Genomic DNA, 25,187 nt, shown 5'->3' with positions numbered 1-25,187 from the left:
CTAAGTAAAGAAAAACCTCAGTTATCGTATTAGAAACAACCAGCAGAGCTTAGTTGACAAAGTACGTTTTACTAACCTTCAATAATATTAGAAAAGCATCTGTAGTCTTCATCTGTAAATAAAATTATTTTTTATTCTTTTTTTTGCATCTGATGCTTTAGCACAACGGAGACAGAATATGAATCAGTTTTATTTGTGCCAGTATGTGTGGCAAAACTCTAATGTAGCACCATCGTAACACAAATACCGTTTTGTACAAAAGATGAGCCAAGTATTTTACAAATCTGCCAAAAATACTTGACAGATGTGCCAATACAAGAAAGTCATTCATGGTATTAAATTAATTTTCTTATTAAATATCTGGGGCCATATGAGAGCTGGTGCCCATGAAATGCTGTTTCCCTCTTAGCGCAGGAAGAAACAGGAACCTCAGTGTGGCCTGTTGTCAACCTTCTTCTGTGTGCACAACTCGGCGTCAAGAGAGAGGGTATCCTCATGTCTGCACACCCATTAAATCACACACCACACCTCAGTCTCGGCCAGTGGGCCCATGTCTCCCCCCCACCACGCCACCCAAATCTGTGTCGGTTATGTAAAACGTGGGGCGAGGAGTATGAGAAAGGTCCCCGGAGAGCAACGTTCATCATACATTAAACAGCACCCCAGGTCTGACTAAACACCGGCTCATTAATAAGTAATGAAGGCAGCGGTTAAAAATAGATCCCCCACAGCTCCTTCCACCCCGGTTCTTCCCCATCTGACAGGAGACTCTCCATGCGGGGAGCAGCGGAGGAGGCCTGTCCTGATGTGCTCAGAGCCAAACTCGCTCTGGTTGGCATCAGCACCATGGAGAGTACCACTGTAATAGCTCACCAGGTGTTCTCTCAATGCAAGCTCCTGAGTGAGCAGCCGGCGAGCTGTAAACACAGACTGTGACGACTGTAGACATGCTCCACTTGTATTCTTTTCTCTAGCCCAGATTTCCCCACCGTTCATTTTATTCTACTTCTTTCTCAGAATCCAGGACTCTCTCCCCTTCTCTCTCTTTATCTCATAGTTGACCCCCATTTTTCCCAATTTTATCCATATAAGATATGAAAGCTAACTCCTTTTCTTTTCATCAAATATTTCAGTGCATTTTCACCTCGCCACTCGAGTGAACTCTTCAGTTTCCTCTGCTCACCATGTTCCTCTTTTCTAAAGACCTCTATCCGTTTTTCTGTCTGATTTAAGCTACAGGACTATTTTTTACTCTTCCCCCTAAAGGCCAGATGGATTTCTTTTCATGAGCCTGGAAGAGAAGAAATATGAGCAGAATCTGAAAACCTGCAGAGAGGATGAGGTAGAAAAAGGGGGTGATGGGTTGAAAGCAGCAGACGCGTTGGCAACCTTTAGCTCTGAGGCGGGAGGGGAGAAAACACACAGAGTCTAACTCCACAAGTTCAGTTCAGGAAGATGTTTAGGTCAGGTGGATAAAACCAAGAATTATATTGGACAGATGATGATGGAAGCATATGAAATGTGAAACTGAAGAAAAATACATAAAAGAAGAAGAGAACATTTTTCAAACACTTTGAAAAATGTTCTCATTCAGATATGCGTCGGAAAATGTTTCATTCTCCTTCATAATTATAAACTAATCTGTGTAGATCTATCACAATAAAATACCAGAAAGAGCTAGTATTCTATGAAACTCTGCAGAATTGGTTTGCAGATCGGTGCGAGTAAACCACATCTAAACTCTGTATTTTGCTCTCAAACGAAACTTGTCTAGTAATTTCGACCTTTGTCTTCTGTTTTTTAGCCACACACTACACCACATTCATAGTCAAGAACTCAAAAAACATTGGTCAAAAAGCACCAAAGTCCAAAGAGAAAATGTTAACTTTTGAAAGCTTTAGGATAATTTTTAACAAAGACAGGAAAGTCTGGCTTTTTGAGAAGAAATTACAAAAAAGAAAACAGGCATGGGTCAAGATGTCCGCACAGTATTAGATGTAATTAAAGCAGTGTAATGGGGGTAGTAAATGGAAGTAAATTGAAGAAAGAACCATTTGAAACTTGTCATTCACAAACTGATCATAAAACCGATACAGCTTGATTTCTAATGCAGCTGCTTTCCACAGTTTAGATTCCAAACATTGCCACAAATCTCTTCCATCCAAATTCTCTGTTCTGTGGACATTTCCAGGTAAGTTAGTTAGATGCTGCTGTGGACTCCTGAAGGCTCTGAAGGTCAGAGTCTCCACCTCTGGTTGGCAGCCAGTTGTCACTCTGCCCGGCCAGGTAGAGCAGGTGAGAAGGCTTTAGAGAAGGCAGCCAAAAATTATTCCAATAATATTCTCATCCAAAACGAGACAAACGACAAAAAAAATAATAATAATAAAAAAAGACAGCCAAGAAGTCGGAGTGAGAGGAATGCAACAACTCTGCTACTGTAGAGGGAGTGAGGAGGCTGAGTGAAGACAAAGGGCAACAGGGGAGGAAGGAGAGAAGCAATGGAGGTTAGGTACCGTGGTGAAGATGGAGGAGCAAAGTTGTGAGCAGAGGAGAAAAGGACCGAGGGGTGGCGGATGATGCAGGAAGGTGAGCCAATCGTCCTGCTCACTTGACCCTTCCAATTACCACGGCGGCGGTTAATTAGCACCAAGGTAAGCTCCAGTAATTACCACATTGTGTCTCGGACAAGAGGCTGCTCACACAGAACACACTCGCACACACGCCGGCACACAAATGTGTTGCTATGGATACCTGCAATCCTCTCCATCACTTTGCCCGCAAAAGGAAGAGAGAGACGAAGATGGAAATAGATGAAATACATGAGAGGAGATAACGAGAGCAGGAACAGGAAGCGGAGAGAAAAGGCAAACAGAAGCCGCACAAAGTCAAAGAAAGTCGGAGCAGAGTTTTGGTTTGAAAGGCGGCGACTGATTCTGTGCGTCGGCCCCAGTTAACAACTCCTGCTGTCGAGGAATGGCAGATGGGAAAAACAAACTGATCATCAAGTGCACAGGTAAGCTTTGAAAACCGAAGACAAGAAGAGACATGAGCACCACTTATCAGCTTAAAAGAGGAAATGCTGCCATCTTCTTGCAATTATCTCCTTAACCTTATCAGATATCTTCAGTCAGTCTCATCGGCGGTACCTCCTCTGCAGGATCTGATACGAGGCACGGCGCTGCAGCCACCTGCACGTTTTCACAGATGGCTGCCCAAACAGGCACCGAGGCGACAGATGGGTCATGGCCCTGACCCCTCACCTCTGCCAACACCTTTACCCCCTAAAAGCTCTGATACTGTATGTGGTGAAACACACTCGTGCACGGACACACACGGCCAAAACGTCGTCCCGGTTTAGCTGACATGTTGCATAAGCTGTCCAAAACAATATCTCTCAGCACTAAAGTGTAGCAGAAGCAGAACAGTAGCCACTTTTCACATCACTGTGGAAGAAGTCGCTCTGTGACCCCGGTTTAGGTAGAAAGGTTTAATCTTACTTGTTTTGCTCTAGAAGAAAATTTAAAAAACGAGAATGGAAAAAAAAATTGTGGAGAAACATTTATATGAAAAAATGCCATTTATAAAGGTTTTAATTTAAAGACGAACTGCTCTGCAGTAGTGAAATTCTTTAATTCACTTAAGTTTTTTTATACTTTCAATTAAAACAGATATCACATAAATCCAAATGATCTGCACGGAGTTGCCTCCTCTTCCATATGCTGCCATGTGCCGCAAATCAACCTCTTTACATCTTCTCTCGTTCTTTAAAGGTCAAATAGCTCCACCAAGTGTCAAACATCAGTACTGCGCCTGTTTATGCCAAATTGGCAGAAGATTGTTATGAAGCGCTTGCATTTATGCCATGCTTTTCAGTGTCAGCCGTAATTATCTGAAATGACTAAAAAATCTTACATAAAGAAGATTGTGGTAAAAGACTCAGTAAAGTCCGTCAGAATACTTAAAAAAGCTTTAGCAAATCGCCGGTAAGCTACATTGTGATCAATTGCATAATTTGTAGAATGGCAAAAATTGTAATACAGGAAAAACAGAAAATCAGGCTTGTTTTTCAAAGGAGTTTGTGGATTTTATTTAAACGTTACATTTTGTGACCCTGTGTTAAAGTGAAGTCAAAACCAACATTTATTTTCTTCTTTCTGTTCAGCCATCATACTGTCCAGGAACAAGATCGGTTCTGTGTCCCAGAGATAAACGTGTTGTGGTGTGAAATGTTTGTATACAGCTTAGGGGGAAAAAAAGCGTTGTAATTGTGTCTTTTTTTTTTAAAGATATCAATTCAAGACATAAAGCTAAATCAATAGAAATTGTTCACCAAATACAAAATCAATTTTCAGTCACAGGGCTCTAGTCACCGCAGCAGGACACTGGACAATTCAGGAGAAACAATCGAAGATCCCTCTCTATGCAAGTTTGTAAAATGTTAGACAAAAATGTGTACAATTATGCTACTGCAAAAATAATTAATCATTTCAAAACTCTTCAGGACCATTAAAGATTTTGCAACTTATATTCTATTTTGAACTTAACTGAATAGTGTGTAGGAACTCTGGAGCTTTTTTTTATTATTTATTACACGGTTTACTTAGAGACAAGAGTGGCCAAAAAGAAAAGAAAAAACAGTTTTCTAGGGCAAAATTATGAACACTGACAGAGCTCACAAGACGTTGATCATTTAAAAGAAAAGTAACAAAAGAAGAACATGAAAGTATAATGAAGATATTTTCATCAGAAAGAATTTTTTGACAAATGATAAATTACTAAAAAACAGAAAATATTTAAAGACAAGAGCGGCTGACGGTGACTAGTGTAATGTTTTAATAAAGATGATGGAAAGAGATTGCTTGACAGCAAAAAGAATTTTAAGAAGTTTATCCTCATTTTCTGAAAATAAATCAGACTAAAGGGACTGGATGATTAAATAAACACATGGCACTTCTCTCCCAGACACTGTTTGACTTTCTGTCTTCAGGTTTGTTTGTTTTTTTTTTTCACAAATGAAACTTTAAACTATATGAAAAATATTCTAATTCCTCACACATGATCCATCTTTTTAATGGCCTTTTAAAAGTATAAACATCTGTATCATTCTCCACATCAACTACTTCCTAAAAATATTTTTTTTTCCTTCACTTTACTCCATAAATGTAGTACTTCCTTTATATTCTGAGACCGATCGTTGATTTTGATCATGACCTGTAGAGGTCGCCAGTTTTCCTGAAGTCTTGCTTGCCTTTTGTTTTTACAACCAATGTATTCATTCAAAATGCATCAAATCCACCTGGACAGTTTATGTGAAAGCAAGACTTATTGCTTGTGAAAACATTTGTTCTCTTATTTTCTATCTGCTGAGCCTTTGTGCCATTTGGAGTAAGCATACAGTAAACAGTACATATTGTCTCTGAAAGCACTTTGCACTGTTTTTATATGTACATAACCAACTCTAAGGATTGGGATCAAAGGTTTTCTCAGACGTTATTTCTGCTCAAATATCATTTTGTAGTAGTACATGTATTTTTACCAAAACCCTACACATAATTTCATACTTTGTCAGTATGATTACATCATTTTCACTCATTAAAATCAGATTAAGCAGAATCACACAAGTACCCAGTACTGAGCTAGGCTCTTTACCATATTTCTTTTTTTTTTTTTTTTTACTTTTGAGTAACTTTTTGGATGACTAGTCTTTACTTCTACTTGAGGAAAAAAATACACTGAAGCTGTGCTACTATTTAACTTCAAACATTCATGTTTCTTATTAGGTGAAGTAACTACAGGAGCGTAGAGCATCCATTGTACTCAAGAGTACCGTTGTGTCAAAAATATTACTTGAGAGAAAGTAAACATTGTTACTCCTACAAATATTTTCTTCAAAACATTACTCAAATGTCACTAGTTACTACCTACTTCTGACTATATATCAGCTTTATTAAAGAATGGGATACTGTATGCTTAGTTTTGCTCATGTCCATATTTTTGTTAGGACTTGCAGTCATCTGAAGAGCATTTTTACTTTGAGAACCATTTCTTTTCTTCTTTTTTTTTAATGTGTTGGATTTCTCTGTTATCTTCCAGCAGGACTCCGGTATAATGTAGCATGTTAATAAGCATGAAAAAACAGCTTGGATGCAATAATGATAAAATAAAACTAGGAAACAATGTGATTCTGCACAGCTTAGTAAATTTATAGTTTACATTTTCTACAGATTAAAATAAAAAAATTTAAAAAAAAAAAAAATACACCCTTTCCTGGAAACACACCTTAAGCAACACTGTACTTCACATTCAACCACACTTTAACCCTGAGAGTTGGATTTAACTTCCTTTATTTTATTAATTGCCATTTCTTTACAGATGAGCAACCTTTTTGGAAAGCACTGTCCCAGCAGATACTCTGCTGACCATTTCACACAAAGCCTCTAAGATTTGGCACAAACAAAATATACAAATTAGCATCTTTGTATGCCACACTAATAAGAAACAAAGTAATCAACAATAAATATGGTACAAGATAAAATGCAGCGATAAAATGAAATGTCCTTAGATTATGTAACCCCTTCAGAGCAAAAATGTAGTTTATTTTTGACTTTGCCATAGAATACTTTGTAATCAGGCTGATCATATTCAAGCTTCAGTATTGGTATTAAAGACTCATTGGAAGAGTTGATTTCCTTAAAAAAAATTAAAAAATAGTTGCAGAGGAATCATCTTAATGAGCTAACGTCTGTTCTGATAAGGCCTGAGATTCCTCTGTTCTCAGTACGTCTGATTTGTCAAGGCCAGGAAAGGAAGTGAAGGGAACCCAGGCAACAAGCTCATGATGTATGTACAGTCAGGGTTATTTATGTGCCCCATAGTTAATGTGGAGTTTGTCTCCCCCTATTGGTTAAATCAAGTGTAAGCAAAAAAAAAAAAATGTACAGCATCCAGAAGAATCCATGCAGTTTGTTGGGCTACTTCAAGTCTGACTCTCCCTCCACATCTGCAACTACAAAACCTGGATCAGAAAATCCAGCTGATGTTTGTCCTGGTTTGACAGCAAGTTGCAGAAATGTGTCTCCTCACACATCCGGGTACGACCATAAAGAGAAAGTGCAGAGTTTCCCCTTTAGCAGTGAAAACCAGCCATCACTGTGGTGGAAGCGACTGTGTCACGTTATGGCGACTCGCTAGAGACGCATACTAGAAACACTCAAATTAGAGGGAAATACTAAGAATGGAGTCTGAATAAACAAAGTAAGCACCTGCACTGACCTGAAAGTCACTTTAAAATTAAATGAGAACCTGAACATATCACAGCCAGGTTCAAATTAAACAGTGTATTTAAGGGGACAAAGCAAAAAGCATAGAATAAAACACTCCAAACCATTTCAGGGATGAGAGTCTCAGGTTTGCAGCCAACTGTATTTTAGCTGGAACTAGAAGACGCCGACGAAAGCGTTTCCGCTGGTCTCAGTACCTCCGTTTCCACTGAAAGCTCCTCTGACATCGTGTCGTGTCTAACCGAGTACTCGTGGTGCTGTGGCTGAGTCAGGATGAAGGTGCAAACCGTGTCTGAAGAATTCACCTGCAAACGCTCCGCATCGACAGCCAGGAGACGACCCAACTTTAGGAAACTTAAAGCAAAGGATGGTTTATTTAAACAGCACTGCTATAAATAAAAGCAGCCTAAATCTAAAGGAGAACACACAGCCTAAACTGGGAACACAAATTAGACCTCGGTCTGCAGGAGTACTTCTGAGCAGATGACTAACTTTAAAACAATCTAAGAAAACAGCTTAAATTGCATCTAAACTGCCCCTAAACATTGACCCAGAATATGCAGCCGGACAGTTAAGCCGAAGCTTTCTTCGTGACTTGGAAAAAAAAAAAAGCGCCATCCGCACTTTGCTCTAGAAACCAGCAGCAGTGACAGTTTCGGTGCTTAATGTACAAAGCCAATGTGTTTGTGGAGACCCAGCAGGAGGGACGGCAGGCTGTGGGTGGAGGCGGATGAGGGATCCAGTGGGTGAGGACAGCAGGACTCAGGGAGGCGTCTCTGCGTTATTAGTGGTGGTCTTTTTCTTTGTGACCTTTTTCACTGTCTTGGTTTGAGGCTGTCAGAGGGAGGGAAGAGCGAAGGAGAGCTCAGTTAATCAACTGAAAGAGTGAAAGAGAAACAAATAAAAGAAGAACCAAATCTTTAGAGTCCCTACACATTCAATCCCTTTGCAGACTGAACTTTTCAGAGCTCTGAGTCCTTTTTATTACATTGTTAAAAAGCATAAATAGTGATGTTCACTAATGATTTTCAGCTGACATGGACCTGGCAAAAACCAAAAAAAGGGAGGATAAGGAGATGGACGGTTCAATGGACGAGCAGATGGAAAAGGTAAATTGACAGACGGACAGAGAGATGGATGGAAAGAATGGATAAATGAATGGACGGACAAAATGAATGGCTGGATGGACAGATAGATGGGCGTCTGATCAAACATGCGGTTTGATAAGTAGAGAGATAAACAAACAAAAAAAATGTTTTTAATTCAAATACTTTTTTATGTTTCACTGTTTATTCATGCTTATCCAGACGTGAAAAATACTTTCCCAGATTGTTTATGAGCCGCCCTGAACAAGCAATTTAAGTTGAAACATTTGGGTTTTCTTAGTGATCTGTGATAAACCAAAAGAATCCTGCACAAGAAAGTGATAAAAAAAAAATTCCTAGACAAGCTATCTGATGCGTGTTCTTACCTCCGTCTTCACAGCCGCTACCTTTTTGGTTGTCTTGGCGACGCTGGCGCTCCGTTTGGGACCCCTGTCTCCCAGATCATCATCCGAGTGTTCGGTCCTCGTGTCTGATTGGTCAGAGCCGTGTTGGGATGACGCATCATCGGCAACAGGTGCTGACGAGCGGGCTGGACAGAGAAAGTTAGTTAGACAGCAGCTTTGGGTTTTACACTCACATCAGCAAACTACTGTATATAAAAGAAAGACCTGTTTCTGATTTCTCCTTCTACCAGATTAATTATTACACCTTGTGTATTTTAGAATGAGGAAAAAAAAAAAAGTTGTAGCAGTTCAGAAAATTTGAGTTGTTAAGTTTACTTTAAACACAAGCTCCTGAATAAGAAAGCTTTCAGGCAAAAAAAAGAAAAGAAAGAGATTCAGAAATCCCTCAACATGGAAAATGTTTGTGTTAACTTCAACCCCACTATGGAAACCTGTTGTACAGAAAAATAAAACCTGAAATAATTTGATTTGTAGTAATTAAATTATTTCTACAGCAAACAGCGAAACAAATTGGACATTTTGCTTGTTTTGCAGTTCTAGTTTTAGAAACTTTCTGGGTGTCTGACCGATATCAGACAGTCCTGTAGCTCCAGAGTTTCAGTATTGAGGACAACATAAACAGCAGTGAGACAAAAGAGTCCTCATTCCGAGCCTCTCTTCCCTCCAGAATCACATGATCCTCCCCACCTCAACCCCGCCCCCAACTCTCCTCTCTCTGGACTGCTTTATTATCCTCCAGCGGCAGAGTCTGAAGCCATATGACTCCTCGCAGCCCAAATACGACCCGCCCTGCTTTCAATGAACAAAGTCCTTAAAGTCACTCTCTAGCACAGTTAATGCTTGCTAATATTTGTAAATGTGTGCACCACTTCCTGGCTGATGGGATGTTTGTGGGCTTACTGTGGCGGGCAGAGGAGCTGCGCGCCCGCGGCAGCGTGCTGGACCCCGAGCTTATCTCGTCCATGTGCTCTCGTCTCGTCCGAACCTCGGCTGTGTGCAGGTCCAGCTCGTCTTCCGTGTTGATCAGGGTCAGGTCCTGCATGCTGAAGCTGCGCAGCTTGTCAGAAAGCACACCCTGGCCCTGGGCATTATGGGAAAAGAAAACAGACGTTAAGAGACGAATGCATCTTTTCTGCCTTCTGTAAAGGAGACACTGAAGTTGACAAAAAAAAAAAAAAAAAAAAAAAGATATTAGATACTTTGCATAACCTTGCAACATGTTTCACAATTATAAGAATCTCTGATAAAAAATAACCTAGAAAACCTTTAAAAAAAAAAGGCAAAAGGTTGCTATGGTGACTTTAAGATGCAATCTCTTGTTTTACCGCCTTTAAAATCATCTTCACTACAGCAGGAAAGATAAACATGGTGGGAAGATAAACTTTGGTTCATTTCAACACTTCTGACTGAAAGAGTAAAAGAAAAAAAAACTGATCTCTGTGTTCTCTTGAGAAATAAATCACATTTTTAAAACACGAGCTGGGAGGCAACCTGGATTCTGCAAGCAACAATATATTTTAACAAGAATAATATAAAGACAGTTCACCACAGACTGGACGCTTCACCTTGGTGGCTGCGGTGACGGCTGCATTAGCGGCGAGGTTGAGACCCCGTTTTCCGAACTTCATCATGGTCTCATAACTCCTGTCTTTGGCCTGTGCGATGTATTCGTCAATCTCCTTCACCCAGCAGCGGGAGGAGGAGGATCGGTGAAAAACAAAAAGTGACACACAATACAGGGTGTCAGGATGAAGAAACCACGGGCGTAAAAGGCACTTGAACCAGACATGAATATTTTAACGTGGATGTGGATAACATTGTTGTTGTGCGACTCAAGACGTCTACCTTTTCTTTGTTGGAGAGGGTCGGGTGGACAAACTTGCGGTAGAGAACGCTGGAGCCCTTGGTGTAGGGCGACAAGAGCCAGATCACGAAGGCTATCTTTAGCTCGAAGTAAAATGGAAACCTGAGAAAAGGAATAAAAAGTTGAAACTTCAACAATAGGCTGGATTAAAAGCTTCTCCTGTAGGTGAGCTCACAACTGAGATTAAAAACTCTGAGATAGGAAAAGGGCTTGATTTTCTTGCAAAACCTAAACCATTTTTTCCACAAATGTTTAAGTACTCAATTTTAATTTCTTTTACATTATTATAGCTACAAGTGAAAGCAAATATAAACACAAGAGGTGCTACAGCTTGTGTCTATTTTTGTGTGCATTTACTATACCATCAAAAATTGCTCATAAAACCTGACATAATATAACCTTTACTTTGAAATATATTTTATATAATCGGGGGGGAAAAATGCTGCATTTTCAGTGAATAAAAATCTTCGCAAATGTTTGGAAACAAAATGATCTGCATGGCAGCAGAAGGCTCTCAAGGTGATGTGGTCACCGTTTGTGATTATTGTTCTCATAAAACATTTGCAACAGACCTAAACTGTCCATCACTTGTGTAAATATGACATGTTTGTACAATAACATGTCTTCTTCTAATAAATACTGCAGATTTCAGAGTTGAAATGCTTTCACAAATAACCATCTTCATAGTTATTTGAAAATAGTAACTTTTTCAGGGAAAAATAGTTATTCATGAAAGCAAAAATAAATGAATAATTAAATAAATTTAAAAGAGGCCAGTAAAAGATCTTGGTCTGAACAAAACACATCCAGTATTTTTGCTGGGATTTCCAACACTTTAACTCAGATTTCATTTGAAAATATGAATAAAAGGAAAATCTAATTCCTATGAAAATACTGCACCACATAATGTGTTTGGAGAAGCTACTCGTGAGCTATTCTGGTAGTGGCAGCTAAAATGCTATTATTAGTCCGTCTGAGCTGAATCATCAGAGTGAACACTTGTCTTTTGCACATCAGTAACTGCTTGGAGTGAGCTAATCTTCCACTCTGAGCAACTTGTCCATTTATTCTTTCTTTGCACACTAACCTTCCTCCCTGGGAGTTTTGTTTCATCTTAAAAGTTATGTTTATTGCACTGTTTCACTGACTGTGCAAGGAAAGAGAAAAAAATTTTGTCTCCAGATGGTCACAGTGGAAGATGACCTGCTTAGAGCTGCTAGAAATACATCAACCAGCTTAATTTCTCCTCTTCAACTGTAATAAATAAATGAGATAGACAGAGATAATTAATTTAATCTTATGATAGAAGTGATATCTGTCTAACCTAGGTGGTCTGTCTTTGAGGTACCTTCTTTGAGTTAGTTTTAGAAAAATGTTTACAGTTCTCCCTAATACCTTGGAGCAATTTTCTGCAGCAGACAAAACTTCAGTAGTGGTTTATATGAAAAGCAGCAGCTGGCTGCTTTAAAAAAAATAAAAACTTTAAAAAGAAGATTACCGTAAACTAAAACTAACCCGAGCACTTCAAATGTCTCGTCATGCAAAGCTCGTTACTTGTTACAAGCTTCGAAGGCATGTCAAGATCAAGATCCTCGCTCACCATGACAGGAGCAAGTCTGTGACCGTCTCTGCTGTGCTGAACAGGGCGAATACTATCCAGTACATCATCCATTTTACCTGCAGAGACAGACGAACAGACGTGAGAAACGAGAGGATATCGGAAAAGCAGCACATGTAAACACGCACGAGACGCAACACAGAGGTTACCAACATGCCAAAGCTGAGCAGCGAGATACGTTTTCATTAATTCACACCAGATAAGACTCAAAAAAAAAAAAAAACAGATTACTGAAGTAAGCTTTAAAACCAGGAAGTGAAGGTACATTAGCACTGACGAAAAACACGAGGACTCAGATTTAGTGGCAACATCAGTGCTGTGAATCTTTCTGTGAGGTGGGAGAATAAATGTGGATGTTTAAGAGCATTAATGGGAGTCATACGGACGTGCAGCCACAAGACAAAACCACATCAAGCGGCTCATTTAATTAGTCAGACAGGGAAGGGAGGGAATAGAACCAAAACATCAGCTTAAAAAAAAAAATTTAAATGGTGCCACCCTCTTTCCTCTTTCTCCTCCCATCACTCGCTACTTCTGCTTGAGCAGCAATCGAGGAGTTGCCATAGTAACCTGCCGGGAGGAGACTGCGCTCCAGTAGAAATGTAGGCTGAGGGCCAGCTCCTCCTCCTGACTCCCCCGCCTCTCATCGCCTACTGATGCAGCGATGAGGTAAGCAGGAGGAACCCCATTTAGCTGCCACACCATCCGCTAAAGGCAGAATGGGTCTCTGCAGCCCTTTATGTTGGGTTCCCCTAGTAACGCTTTTTAATTCATTAGCACCAGCGTACTGAACCCCGACTGGATTCTGTTTTGTTTTTTAACGACACCACACAAATACAGGACAGGAGGGAAACACACAACTAACAAATAAATAAATAAATATAGCTTGTTTCAACCTTTTGCAATATTTCAATCTACAAAAGATTTGGTGAGATGGAAATTAAAAACATAAATCAGGACCTACATGGGACCTCAGATTGCACGTGTCTGGGTGTTGACCATTATTAGATCATGAATCTGCCAAAGAAGTGAGGTCATCTGAAAACAATGGTGACCAAACTTTTCAGCAATAACAATGTAGGAGCCTCAGAAATCTGACTATTGGTTGACTAAACAAGCGTTATCCTCAATCAGCTAAACTGGGGCATAACAACAACACAGAACACCAACAGTTTCTCTGTTGCTTTCATTTATTTGTAAGTTTTTACAAATAAACTTTTTGTCTCTTCCAACATATGTAGCATAAATTTGCTTTACCAAGACCAATTTGTTATTATGTTACACCATTAGGCTTATTAATAAAGTGGGATGCTGTGAACCAACTAATAAACATTTTATTCGAAGTAATACTGTAAAATTTAAATAAATTGCACATACAAAAATACTTCAAATAATGTACAGAGCATTGAATAAATGTCTTCATTCTGGAAGGACTTCAAGGTAAGAGAGAATTAATATAATTTGCAATGTTTGCTAATATTTTAACATGCTAAAGAGAAAAGTAAAGTAAAATCTCAGTGTGTTTCAGTTGTCAAGGTGAAACTGGATGAGATAAGCCTTACAATGTAAATGTTACCATAGATGTACGTATATATTGCGTTACCGTGTCTGTATGTAATGCGAGCGAGTATGTATATATACATGCCTATTTAAATATAAATGTGTGCATACGTATTTATGTATATATGCATATGGACAACAGATACATTTCACTATTGTAGACTGCTGAGATTATGAATAAGGTAGGCAAGTATAAACCTTAGCTTCAGCCTATTCCTTATTCGGTAAGTTATGTGATTTGCAAAATAGCGTTTCATTTCGTTTCCTTTTTTGCAATGTTGTAACTTTACCAAAATAAAAGTTAATTTGAAGCTGAATGTGTCATTTACGAGATCCAGGTTTTGCCTGCTTGTGACCTTAATAAAAAGGTCTATAATTCCCATCAACAGTGTGATGAAAAAGTTAGTGGGTTTCTTTTAAAACCCTGTTAGCTTTTTATGACCAAACAGAACAATGTTTTAGCAATTAAAGAGAGAATAAAACCACAGTTTTGCTTATTTGGGTCCTACAGTGCATTACCATTTGAAAGATTTTCTAGCCAGAAATCTTTTTTGTAGATTACAAGGAGAAAAAAAAAAAAAAACGCAACACTGAAAGGCTTCAACAGAAAAGACTCACTCTTCAAGAGCTGACCTCATGATTAAAAAGAAAAAAAAAACAACATCTTGAAAAGCTTTGAGAATAAAATCCAATTCCTTTTCCAAACATTTTCAAACAGCCGACACCCTGTTTCTTCAATTTACCATCTTGACTGTGTCATGCATTCAGTCTTCAACACACTTTACTGGACTATAGAGAAGTCAATAAAACATTCAGGTGGCTGACATTATATCAAAAACAACACTGAAGTGTCATTTCTTACCAAGCAATATTGTCCTATTCTGACCTAAACCCTAAAATGTTACTAGTGTACAATAACTCTTTGAATTTGGAACGATGTCTGTAAAAAGAGCAGGCAGCAGCAGAGGGCAGAAACTGCCAGGAGGAAGAACTGAACAGAAGGAGGTCACGAACGGCCCGCTGCCACTCAATGACCAGAGGTGATACTCACATATTCCTTCACGTTCTTCGTTTTGACAGCCTTGTAGGAGGCGTATGCTGGGTACAGAGTCCCAAAGGCGAGGCTGGAAAAGAAGAAAGGAGCTCGGGTCAGTGTGAGGAGATTCACCAGGAGAAGATGACCTCTGGGTATGGATGCCCACAATCATGGAGATGAGTCGTGTTTGCACTGAGCTTATATAAACAAAAGACGGCTGCTCATTCTGCACCATTTGTCCTACTTTTTCTTGAACGAGCTCAGCCTTTTTTTTTTTCTTTGCTGCTGAAAACCAAAAAAAACAGGCTGCTCCAACAATCAGTAATGGAGATCACACAGTCAGGAAGAGTGCAGGGAGATAAAATGGAAAAACACACAGATAGGTCTGTCAAGGGTGGGAGGCCATGTGTTGGCTTGTGCGCAACTCTGGGACTCTGAGCTCACAGAGCTGTGTTTTTGATGTGCATCTGGTTGCACCCTTTGTTCTTTGTGCGGATTTGTGCTGATGTGACATATGCTAAACGGCGGACACAAAAAGGGCTGTCACCAGTGCTGGATTAGTCAGTTCTTGTGACCTTTTACTAAATCTAAGGGATTGAATGTGCAGCAGACTGAGTCTCGGGCTCCCAGTTTGAGCATATTTATCATTTCTCCCCCTCCTTACCATCTCAGATCTTCTGTCCTATACACAATAGAGTCTGAGCTGCTCAGTCTTGTGTGCAAAGAGACTCGAAGCAGATCCCAAGGATAGTGGGTCGCCTGAGCTAATACGAACTTCTTTGTCTCCATTTCACAAGCTCACCTCACTGTGGATATACAGCCGTTCTCGTCCAACTCAAATTCATAGAAGCTGTATTGCCAATTCAAATGGTTTGACAATTTGCAAATGTATTCATTCTGTTATAGTCATACCAGAAATGTTGGAAAATATTCACAATGGAAACTTTTTTCTATCATTTGAACAATGCAATTGAAAATTGCGCATCATTTTCCTTCCAGCTACCAATTTATGTGCAACTTGGAAGTGAGTCATCTAAAAAAATATGTTGAAATGTGCAACTGCAACATAAAAAAGCTAAAGCAGTATAATCTTTTTTTTTTTCCCTTTGCAAAGCATTCTGCACGTTCAGAGCCAAATAAAGAAGAGAAACAGTCGACTGTTTGAAGTGCTGACGCTATTATGATGCATATGTGGTCACACTGCCTAATCATTGCATGACTACCTGAGGCACAGCGGGGTAGAGGAGTTAGCTGGAAGCAAACTGTTAGCAGTGTTATTGTTATGTAATCCAGGAATATTTATAGGAAGGATAATTATTTCTGTACCAAAGGCCCCTTTAAATCCTGAAGAAACCATCAGTATTATTGACATGTAAGGAAGGAACTAAAGCAGCCAGAGCCAGACACAACCAAACTAATCTGCTGCCGAGACAGAAGTCGGCTTTCAAATGCGAATTCTATGAATCATCAAATTTGATATACTTCGAAATTTAATCTGATTAAGAAGCTAAAATTACCAACTGATAATTATAAAATGGAGGTGAATATGAAGGTTTGCATTTAAATGCTGCACTCTAACTTGACTGACAGATCAATCGAGTTAGCCCGCAAAAGATATCGTTTTGATCATTTATACAAGGCCATCTATTTAATAAATTATGTCAAGTGCATGTGATGAAAAAAAACATTTTCTTTGTGAATTGGAAGATAAAATTACATTTGTGTTTGATCTATTTATTTCAATCGTGATCTCGTTGAAAATATGGGAGACTATGACCTCAGCATAAACCGAGGTAAGTCTACCACGTTTTATAGAGTCATATAATCATATTTGCTTACAATAGATTACATCAATCGTTAGTTGTCAAAGTAGGTAGAAATATCCCCCTATCTTGTTACAAGCTGATGTGTGGTCAAGTATTAAATATGCTGTAATGTAGGGAACCCAAAAAGGTTGGGTAAAAAACAAGTAAAGCTACTAAGATACGATATAAAGAGCTAAAACTACTAGCACCCTTTCAATGACCCGTCAGAGGTGGGCGGTGTAACTGGAAGGTGGGATCCCAGGCAAATTCGGGCCCCAAAAACTCTTGGGCCTGCCCTGGAAACAAATCAGGATGACTGAAGCTGCTGGCTGTGGTTGAGTCATCCACAGTATGGGGATGTGGTGTGTCCAGGTGGAGGAATGAGGCCTCAGTTTATGATGCTACACAGATATATCTTCACAAAAAATAACTAAAGGTGGATAAATGAATTTATCCACCTTTACTCAGTCAACATTGAGTTCAAGGGCACTGAAGGCTGTTTTGTATGCGTTTACTTGTCCGCAGCGAGGTTTGCATGTTAATCAGGTTGGCTAACGAACGGCTTCTTTTCACCGCCAGCACAACAAAATCTCTCTTTTTGGTTTGTTTTTAAATGGCCAGCGTCGTTAGCTTTGAGCTGTTAGCACGCAGATTGTGCTGCATCATCGCCCTTATTAAACAACACAGCACAAGAGTTGGGAAAAGTGAGCACCCACGGCAGCTTTAATCGGGTTTTCATCGCCAGGCTGCCCACGGGGTTTTCTTATTTACAAAGTTTCAGCTGCATTTGGGCAGAAACAGACGGACCTTGCTGAGCATCAGATGGCGATGAATGGAGCAGCCGTTGACGACGATGATGATGATGGTGTAGCTAACGTTTTGACACAAACAGATGGAGCCCAGCCCATACTCACACCACTATCCTCGAAATAATCCAGGACACCATGCTGCTGGATAGCCGAGTCGTGAGCCTTCTCCGTGTCTAGGAACTCTGATTGTGGCTAGCAGACGGGCTCGGTGCCCCCCATTCCCCCTCCAGGACGCGGTGTGTGCCGCTGCGGGTCCGGCTCGGTCTGCCACGCTGCTGCGCTGTCAGGTGAGTGAACGGCCACAGAGGATGTGGATGAGCTGCTACTGCAGTCTGCTCTCCGCCACTGCTGGGAGGACTGGCTCTTAAAGCGGCAGCGCCACGCTGGTTAACGTCGCTTTCTCTCTATGAATGCCCCCCCACGTTTTCCCCTCCTCATGCTCTCACAGCTCAGTGTACGCAGGGCCGGCCCAAGCCTTTTTGGGGCCCTACGCATATTTTCCATTTGAGGCCCCCTGTAGCAACATGTCAGAAACCAGATGCTTCATCGTTCCTAAGATACTATACTAATTTGTATGTAACATATTGGCTATCTATTTTTTCCAAAATGTCTTGTTGGCTCTAGTGGCCTTTATCTCACATTTGTCAGACAGGAAGGTGGGGAAAACGTGCGGCAAAGGTCGAACCTGCGACAACCATGTCAAGGATTAAATCATCCATACGCTTAACCCCTGTGCCACCGCGGCTATCTTTAGCTTCATATGTAATTAGCCTACATCATTCCAGTGTTATCGTGGCTGTTGATTTTAACCTTGCAGAGTAGCAAACAAAAAATAGCTATTTGGATTTTGAAATGCAGAGTGGTATTTAATTGTGCCATATTATTTTAGTTACTTGAAAGTAACATCAGCAGAAAAACACTGAACTTATAATAAATGAGTTGAGAAGTTTAATGTCTTATATTTTCCCAACATGGGCAGTAGCCAACACCAGGAAGAGTTTGACATATTATTTGTGTATCAACTAAATAATAATTTTTCCATGTGTATTTGCATCTAGTTTCTATTACTCAATAATGTTAAAGAAATGATCATGTTAGCTTAGGGTCCCCTAGTCGTGTTGGGATCCCAAGCAGCCACATAACTCATATTGCCTTTCAATAATCTTAAAATAGTGGTACTTAAAATTATTATCATTCAGTAAACTAGATTATAGAAAGTTGAATTTATTTCAGGAACTCAATTTGTTAAGTGAAACATATAGGTTCATTAGATATTTTTTTTCCTGTTAATTATGATTTCCCACTTACAGCTAAGCACATCATTATTATAACTTCATGCTGCCATGGTGATGCCATACTGATATGGTGTTGCCCCCCGTGGCAATAGTTGCAATATAAAAATGTTCTACCATTTATCAAATAAATTGCCTCAAACTATCAGATTAATGCTTACAGTAGAAACATTTTAGTGTGACTTATTTTACGTGGGAAAAGGCCAGAAAAAGAGATTTTCTTCTTGGCCCTGCTTTGGTTATAGATTCATTATGCAGGCTCATTTTCAGGTTGACAGCTTAAAGTCTTGAAAGAGAGTTAGCTAGATTCTGCTAAGGATTTATGCAGTTTAAATGTTTTTGTGAATGTAACCATTTAGGAAGACTTAGCTTCTATTTATAGATCAGTCCAACTTATTTCCTCCTACACTGTACAGTCCAGTAGGCGGCAAGCTCTTTATATTTCTCATAGTAATTTCCGATGACGTGAACCAGAATCTTTCTTGGAAGGTCTTTTGCCAGATTGTCGTAGATCTTCCTCTTCTTTCTGCGTCACCAAGATGTTTCCAGTTCATAAGAGCTGCAAGATGTGTCCAGCCGTTCTCCCACGTAAGAATGAATCTGCTACCTAATTAGTTTTGCCAAAATGGAAAATTGGCAGTATTTTGTTTGTATGAATTATAAATTAGCCTCAGTAAACTTTTACTTCAACCACTGTTTTTATCAATTTCACAATAACTCCATTCAAAATAAATTTTGTAAAGATACATTTTCAGCACGATGTCAGTTTTATGAATTGCTCCTATTAAATGTCATAAGCTGTATTAAAACAGGCCACTTTATTAGGTATGCTTTGCTAGTACGAGGTGGTACCCAAATTTTAAGTTTAAACCAGCCTTTAAGAAGGCAGTTGTTGGGATTGAGATTCAGTTATTATGGAGATCATTGTTGTCCTTGCTTTCATGTTTATGCCAAATTTGAGCCCTATCTGAACATTGTAGCTGAAATCTCCCTCTCGTTGGACCAGGCATTTTTATTATCTGTTGAGTCTGTGTGAACTGTAGCATCAGTTTCCTGTCTTTAGCATCGGAGTATTAGTTGGTGTGGCAATGTGTTAAACAGGGATCCATTGATTAAAGGCAACATTTGTGAGACATTAAAAATGAGACCAGAACATGTAACCAACAGGAATCTAAGAAGCTGCTTCCAGTCTGGGTAAAGCATTGGACTTCTATTGGCCTGTGAATAGTTCACAAAATGCACTGTCATGATTGGTTAATCTCCAACTGGGGTTTCTTCAAAGACCAAGCAGATTATTTTATCCAATCAGCTTGTAAATTTACCACCGCTGCGGTTTATCTGATCTAGAGTCAGTTTCTCTGAATAAATAACACAATAAAAGAAGAACAGACAAGAGGATTGTATGTCTGGCTTTTCACCAACTTGCTACAAAACAATAAAAGACCACATACAGAAAAGGCATTAAACAAAGTTATTTTTGTAAATTTTATTGTGAAAAAAAAAATCCAACTGCTAAGATCAATATATATATTGATACAATGTTAATGGCCAGTAGTTCTGTTCAGCTGCAACTGTGATTCTTGAACAATATAGCTGGAAGTCTGTAGTTTATCAAACCTCCTGAACAAAGACGGATTAGAAAAAAAAAAAAGAAAAAGAAAAAATTGCCGCCTCTGAAGCTCATCTAATCATCAGCTTGTTGCGTAAAAAAGAAGATTTCTTACTCTAAATGAGAGAAATAAGAAAACTAAAAATACAAAACTTTGGTCAGCTTCCCTTGATCGGCTGCTTTGCAAATTCATTGCAGCCACAGACGGCAAAAAATAATCAAATGTTTAAAAAAAAGAAAGAAAAGAAAAATCTACAAAAACTGGTTAACCTTGCTTCTAATGAAAAACATAAGCATGTCATCAAAATAAGAATGTTACCCAGTACTCACATTTTGTGATTTGCTTATATTGTAGCTGAACCTCTGCTCTGAAGGCACGTCAGCTTTTTTGCCCTCCCTTACTCAAACATTTTACATTTACAACAAAAACAAGAGAACACACTGACCTTAAATACAATGTTAATCAAAAAAGAAAAAAAAAAACGTAAAAACAACTAGACAAGTTTAAGAGTACTGCGACAAAGGAGTTCCTTCATCAAAGCGCTGATTTGCCCCATCCCTGTCTAATCCCGCCCCCTTAAATGAAATGTTCTTTCCCCCAAAATTCAGACCTTCACTGCCCCAAACAACACACACGCAATCTGTACTTTGTACTCTGCAGTTTTCATTTATGTGTGGATATGTGGTGTGTGCTGTGTGTGTACGTAGTAGAGTGGCATTGAGGACTAAGGGCGAGCTAGTTTAGGTTCGTGAGCCTTCAGTGTCCCGACGGCATCCTTCACTGCGTGATAGATGATGTTCTTCACCTGAAGAAAGCAGGTCAAAGAAGGAAACATCAAATGCTAGATCATCAACATCGCAATACGTGTGCAAACATGAGTAAAACCAACCTGTAGCTTGTCTTCGTGGTTTGTGTGAGTCGTAGAAAGGTGTCTGAACTCCTGCGTCAGTCTGAAGCAGTGCCTCACGTGCTCAGGAGACACAAAGTCCTCCGCCACCTTGATACAGCTGTACAGGTTGTGTACCTGATAGGAACACAGCAGGAAGAGAGCTACGTCACTGAAGGGGATACACCTCAGACTGTTAATTCCTATAAAAAACTCTGAGACCTCATGTGTCTGACCTGGTGAGGCGCTCCAGCAGGGATAAACACAGCATCGCCTAGGAACTGTACGATGGCCCACCCCTGGACGCCGTACTCCTCGTACAATCGGCGCCGGAGCCCCTGGTCCAGGTACCAGCTCTGGTCATGAATAGGGTCATGGTCTGGAGGGTTCTCTTGACCCTGCTCTTCTCCCACCTGACATGGGGCACAGAGAGAAAAAAAACAATTAGATGTTAAGAAGCTTTAAAAAGTGTTTGACATTTATTTTATGATGATTTTGTGAATAGAGTATCTTGAGGAACCAGTGGGTGCTAACCTTGCGGAGTAATTCACGGATCTTCTCGGCATCCTTTGCTGCGTAGATGTGCCAGAGAGCTCCGGGTTTCTCTTTCCCCTCGTGTACCCGTCTCTTTGTCATGTCGTCCACATCGCCCTCCTCGATGGTGGTCATGACCTCTGAAGAACCAAAGAGAGGAAACAAGACAGAGACATATAGAATGCCAAACGTCCATCAGTAAGATCTCTACATAAACATATTCACATCTGAGTTCTTTCTGTCTGACTTTTGTAATATTAGAGTTTTAAACTTTAGTTCTTAGCGATTTCTTGAACTACGGCTCTAGTCCTACATGTCGGAATAACCATCATTAAGCTGATTAAGAGGGTAAAATCCACATTTATTTTCTGTTAAAACATTATTTAGAAAAGTATTTAGTATCCATTTGTCGTACTTTTGAACAAGAATGGTGCAGAGATGTAGTTCTCAACTGGTTCCTCCTGACCCAGTGGGATTTCTCAGGCAGTGCTAAGTGAGTTTAAGCAGATGCCTCTCAATAAATTACATTAGTGTGTTAATTTATACTTTTTTTTCATTTCAAAAAGTGACATTTTATTATTATTATTTTGTGTGGTATATAATATACATCCTTTCAAGTCATTTTACTTATTGGGGGTTTCAGAAAACGTGAGCCCTAAACTCAATTCCTCAGAAAATGTTAAGATTTTTAATATAAAAATTATATGACCATTTTAGAACAAACACAATCACTGGTTGAATGTTAACAGCGTCCGAAATGAGAATAAGACACTGATGATCAGTGTTTCAGAAACTCCCTGTTTTCAGTATCCAAGCACATTAATAGATAGTTGAGAGGAAACAAAAAAAAACTGAGCACAGAGGCAACATTATGCAACCTTGATGGGATTATTGAGCAGAAACAATTCTTAAGTTTCTTGTAGCTTACCAAGGGGTGAGCTGCAGCTGGATTCACAGCATCAACAACCACACTCAGAGATCCAGTATATCAAAAAAACATATCTTGTTCCGATTCACCAGAGACGACATCAGAGTCATCTCTACTAGCAAAAAAACTGGACTGTTACTGAATGGCCCAAATTTGTCTTTTCATATGACCAACAGTATTCGTTTGTCCAGATACTGTTTAGAGCAGCATTGTGTGGTTGTTTGCATAGAAGCAGCTCTCTTTTAGCCACAAATAAATGATACGAGTTACAATAAATGACATAATTTAAGCAGGTATAATTGCAGTGGAAGCTTAAATATATGATTTTTTAAGAAGTGTGACAGTTAAGCAAAATATGTTTGTGCTTTCATTAAAAAAGAGGAACACCTAGAGCAATCTTTAATTTAACAAATATTATCCCATTAGGAGTTTCAGGAGGTCTATGACCTAGAAAAAAAAAGTACTCAAAGTCCTTATGTGGACTTTGTGTGTGCCACTTGATCTCCAGTCAAGTGGCACACATGGCTGGAGATCATGTGTGCCACTTCAGGCATAGCTACAAAATATTGCTGATTTTATTTTTATTTTGTTGCACTTACTGCCTTGTAGTGCTATAATTTCAGTTTCAAATACAAATGTTACCTTATGTTAAAAATGTATTACAGAGCTCACAAGTCAAGGAGACACTCCTAACTGTTAATGTTTTTAATGCTATTATGTGCTCCGTCTATGAGCAGAAATGAAAACTCGTAAGGGGATTTGATGTTGACATCAACACTAACACCAGCAGAGGAGAAGCATGAGGAGGAGGAAGATGAGGAGGGAAGAAGGAGAAACACGATGGATGCCTGCACAGACTTTCTGCTTGGTCACAAAAAATACTATTTGTAAAAAACAAAAACTGTCTCAGTAACATAAAGGCATCACAGGACTGAGGACGCCTTCCACACGCAGTATACCTTGACGTGTGAAAGCCAACCTGGATGAAGGCTAACGCTCCAGTGGTTAGTTTGTGAAGTAAAATTAAAACAACTATATGTTTTGAAGATTTGTCAAATATATATGTATTCTGTGGCCAGACCAGTTGAGAACCACAAAGGCAAAAGGACAATTTACAGACTACACAATCACATTTACTGACAACTTTCACATCCACAGTCTACTCTTGATTTCTAGATGAAACTACAGCCTGTTAACATGACATTTTGACTGAACAATATTTTTGGAAAGAAGTAAAAACATTTAATTTGAAATTAGTGAGTAACAATGCCCACACTGAAGAGTGTTGTGGTTTGCACAACTTGATTTGGAAAAAAAGAAGAAGAAAAAAATCAGGTATCGGGAGTTTGCAGCTGGCGAGTAACGGGTCTGTAATTCATCAATTATCATATAATAAACTTCATACTACCCATCAGACCATTTGTAAACAGAGTGATCTACCTTTTATTTCTGCTAACATCCAAAGTCCATCTTTTGATGTATGCGAGTGTGTTTTTGTTTGTGTAAAGAAGGTTGCAAGGAAACAGGAATGCCAGCTCTAGATGCCCTTCGTTCATACTACTCTCCCAGTCCAAGGACCAGAGCACTGTACACCCAAAGTAAACAGGAAGAGAAAACAATCCCACAACAGCTACAGAACATCTGAAGCCAGACCAGTTCACTTAACTTATTTTGCTGTAAACGGGAGTTGAAACCCAACCCTGAAACCAACATTAACCTTTACACGGTTCTCCAGAAGCACATAAGAATCTTTACGTCCGCTGTTATTTACCATAGTGACGGTTGCATCACACAGAAATTTACAGACATGCAACAATACAAACTGAGGGATGAATCCCGGTGCCCTGGCCCCTACTGCACAACAATACAGGAAGATGAAGCGCAGGTGTGAAAAGGGGGAGTTAGTTGAGAAGAAGGGCATGCTACGCAAGTGATACAACTGAAAGTCTACAGACCTTGGTATCCAGAGTTTTCCGCCTCTGTGAAGGAGAAATTTTACCACAATGTAAATAAGTGAGACCCACTGGAGGGTGCCTCCAGTGTCCTTTCCAAGCACATTAAGCCTGGAACCACTAAATATTAAAATATCCTCAACAATGGATTTTCACAAAGCTTTTTCAAATACACATAAAATACTATTTTGTCCACTAGTGGGAAAAAGTACTTTGAAATACTGTAGAATCAATTCTGTTTGCAACATATTTTTAATCAACAAGCATTTTTTATTAATAGCTAATAGCTCAGCTGTGGTTATGGTGTCCAGTACTAAAGCAGTGAGTGTCTGTGTAGGGGGGAAAGGGATAAAGAAACAAAGTCCCCTTAAATCTACTGACCTTGCTCCTGGTTTTCTTCTCCATGAGGAATGCCGACATACACCATGACGTTGACAGCATCAGACACATCCAGATGGAGGTTTGTGGTTCCGACCTTCCTGTCCTCAGTTGAAATTAAGCCT

General features: G+C 39.5%; 2 protein-coding genes and 1 long non-coding RNA gene across 7 annotated transcripts in view; 1 reads left to right on the top strand and 2 right to left on the bottom strand.

The window, feature by feature from the left end:
- Positions 1 to 6,182: 6,182 nt before the first annotated feature.
- On the bottom strand, positions 6,183 to 17,881 carry reep2 (receptor accessory protein 2). Its single transcript, XM_028008723.1, has 8 exons — positions 17,588 to 17,881; positions 14,884 to 14,956; positions 12,255 to 12,331; positions 10,636 to 10,756; positions 10,356 to 10,469; positions 9,691 to 9,871; positions 8,752 to 8,915; positions 6,183 to 8,114 (listed from the first exon to the last, which is right to left on the bottom strand). The coding sequence occupies exons 1-8, from the start codon at positions 17,617 to 17,619 to the stop codon at positions 8,043 to 8,045; spliced, it is 834 nt and encodes a 277-aa protein (XP_027864524.1). The 5' UTR covers positions 17,620 to 17,881; the 3' UTR covers positions 6,183 to 8,042.
- Positions 17,631 to 24,146, top strand: LOC114139073 (uncharacterized). The gene is made up of 3 exons (XR_003594376.1): positions 17,631 to 17,769; positions 21,776 to 22,002; positions 23,470 to 24,146. It is a non-coding gene; the product is annotated as an uncharacterized LOC114139073 (long non-coding RNA).
- Positions 20,246 to 25,187, bottom strand: part of kdm3b (lysine (K)-specific demethylase 3B) — a 26,595-nt gene continuing 21,653 nt past the window's right edge. For 3 of the 5 annotated variants that reach the window (XM_028008712.1, XM_028008714.1, XM_028008713.1), the window contains exons 20-25: positions 25,066 to 25,185; positions 24,688 to 24,711; positions 21,805 to 21,944; positions 21,507 to 21,683; positions 21,274 to 21,408; positions 20,246 to 21,189 (exon numbers count right to left, since the gene is read on the bottom strand). In XM_028008712.1, coding sequence (XP_027864513.1) covers positions 21,109 to 21,189; positions 21,274 to 21,408; positions 21,507 to 21,683; positions 21,805 to 21,944; positions 24,688 to 24,711; positions 25,066 to 25,185 — 677 coding nt within the window. In that variant the 3' untranslated portion in view covers positions 20,246 to 21,108. The remainder of the gene's footprint in view (positions 21,190 to 21,273; positions 21,409 to 21,506; positions 21,684 to 21,804; positions 21,945 to 24,687; positions 24,712 to 25,065; positions 25,186 to 25,187) is intronic. The other 2 variants (XM_028008715.1, XM_028008716.1) reach the window with 1 other exon arrangement.

The sequence above is a fragment of the Xiphophorus couchianus genome, chromosome 23 (assembly GCF_001444195.1).
Source record: "Xiphophorus couchianus chromosome 23, X_couchianus-1.0, whole genome shotgun sequence".
Classification (NCBI taxonomy): Eukaryota; Metazoa; Chordata; class Actinopteri; order Cyprinodontiformes; family Poeciliidae; genus Xiphophorus; species Xiphophorus couchianus.
Note: the sequence above shows the minus strand (reverse complement) of the source record. Positions and strands in the feature narration are given on the sequence as shown.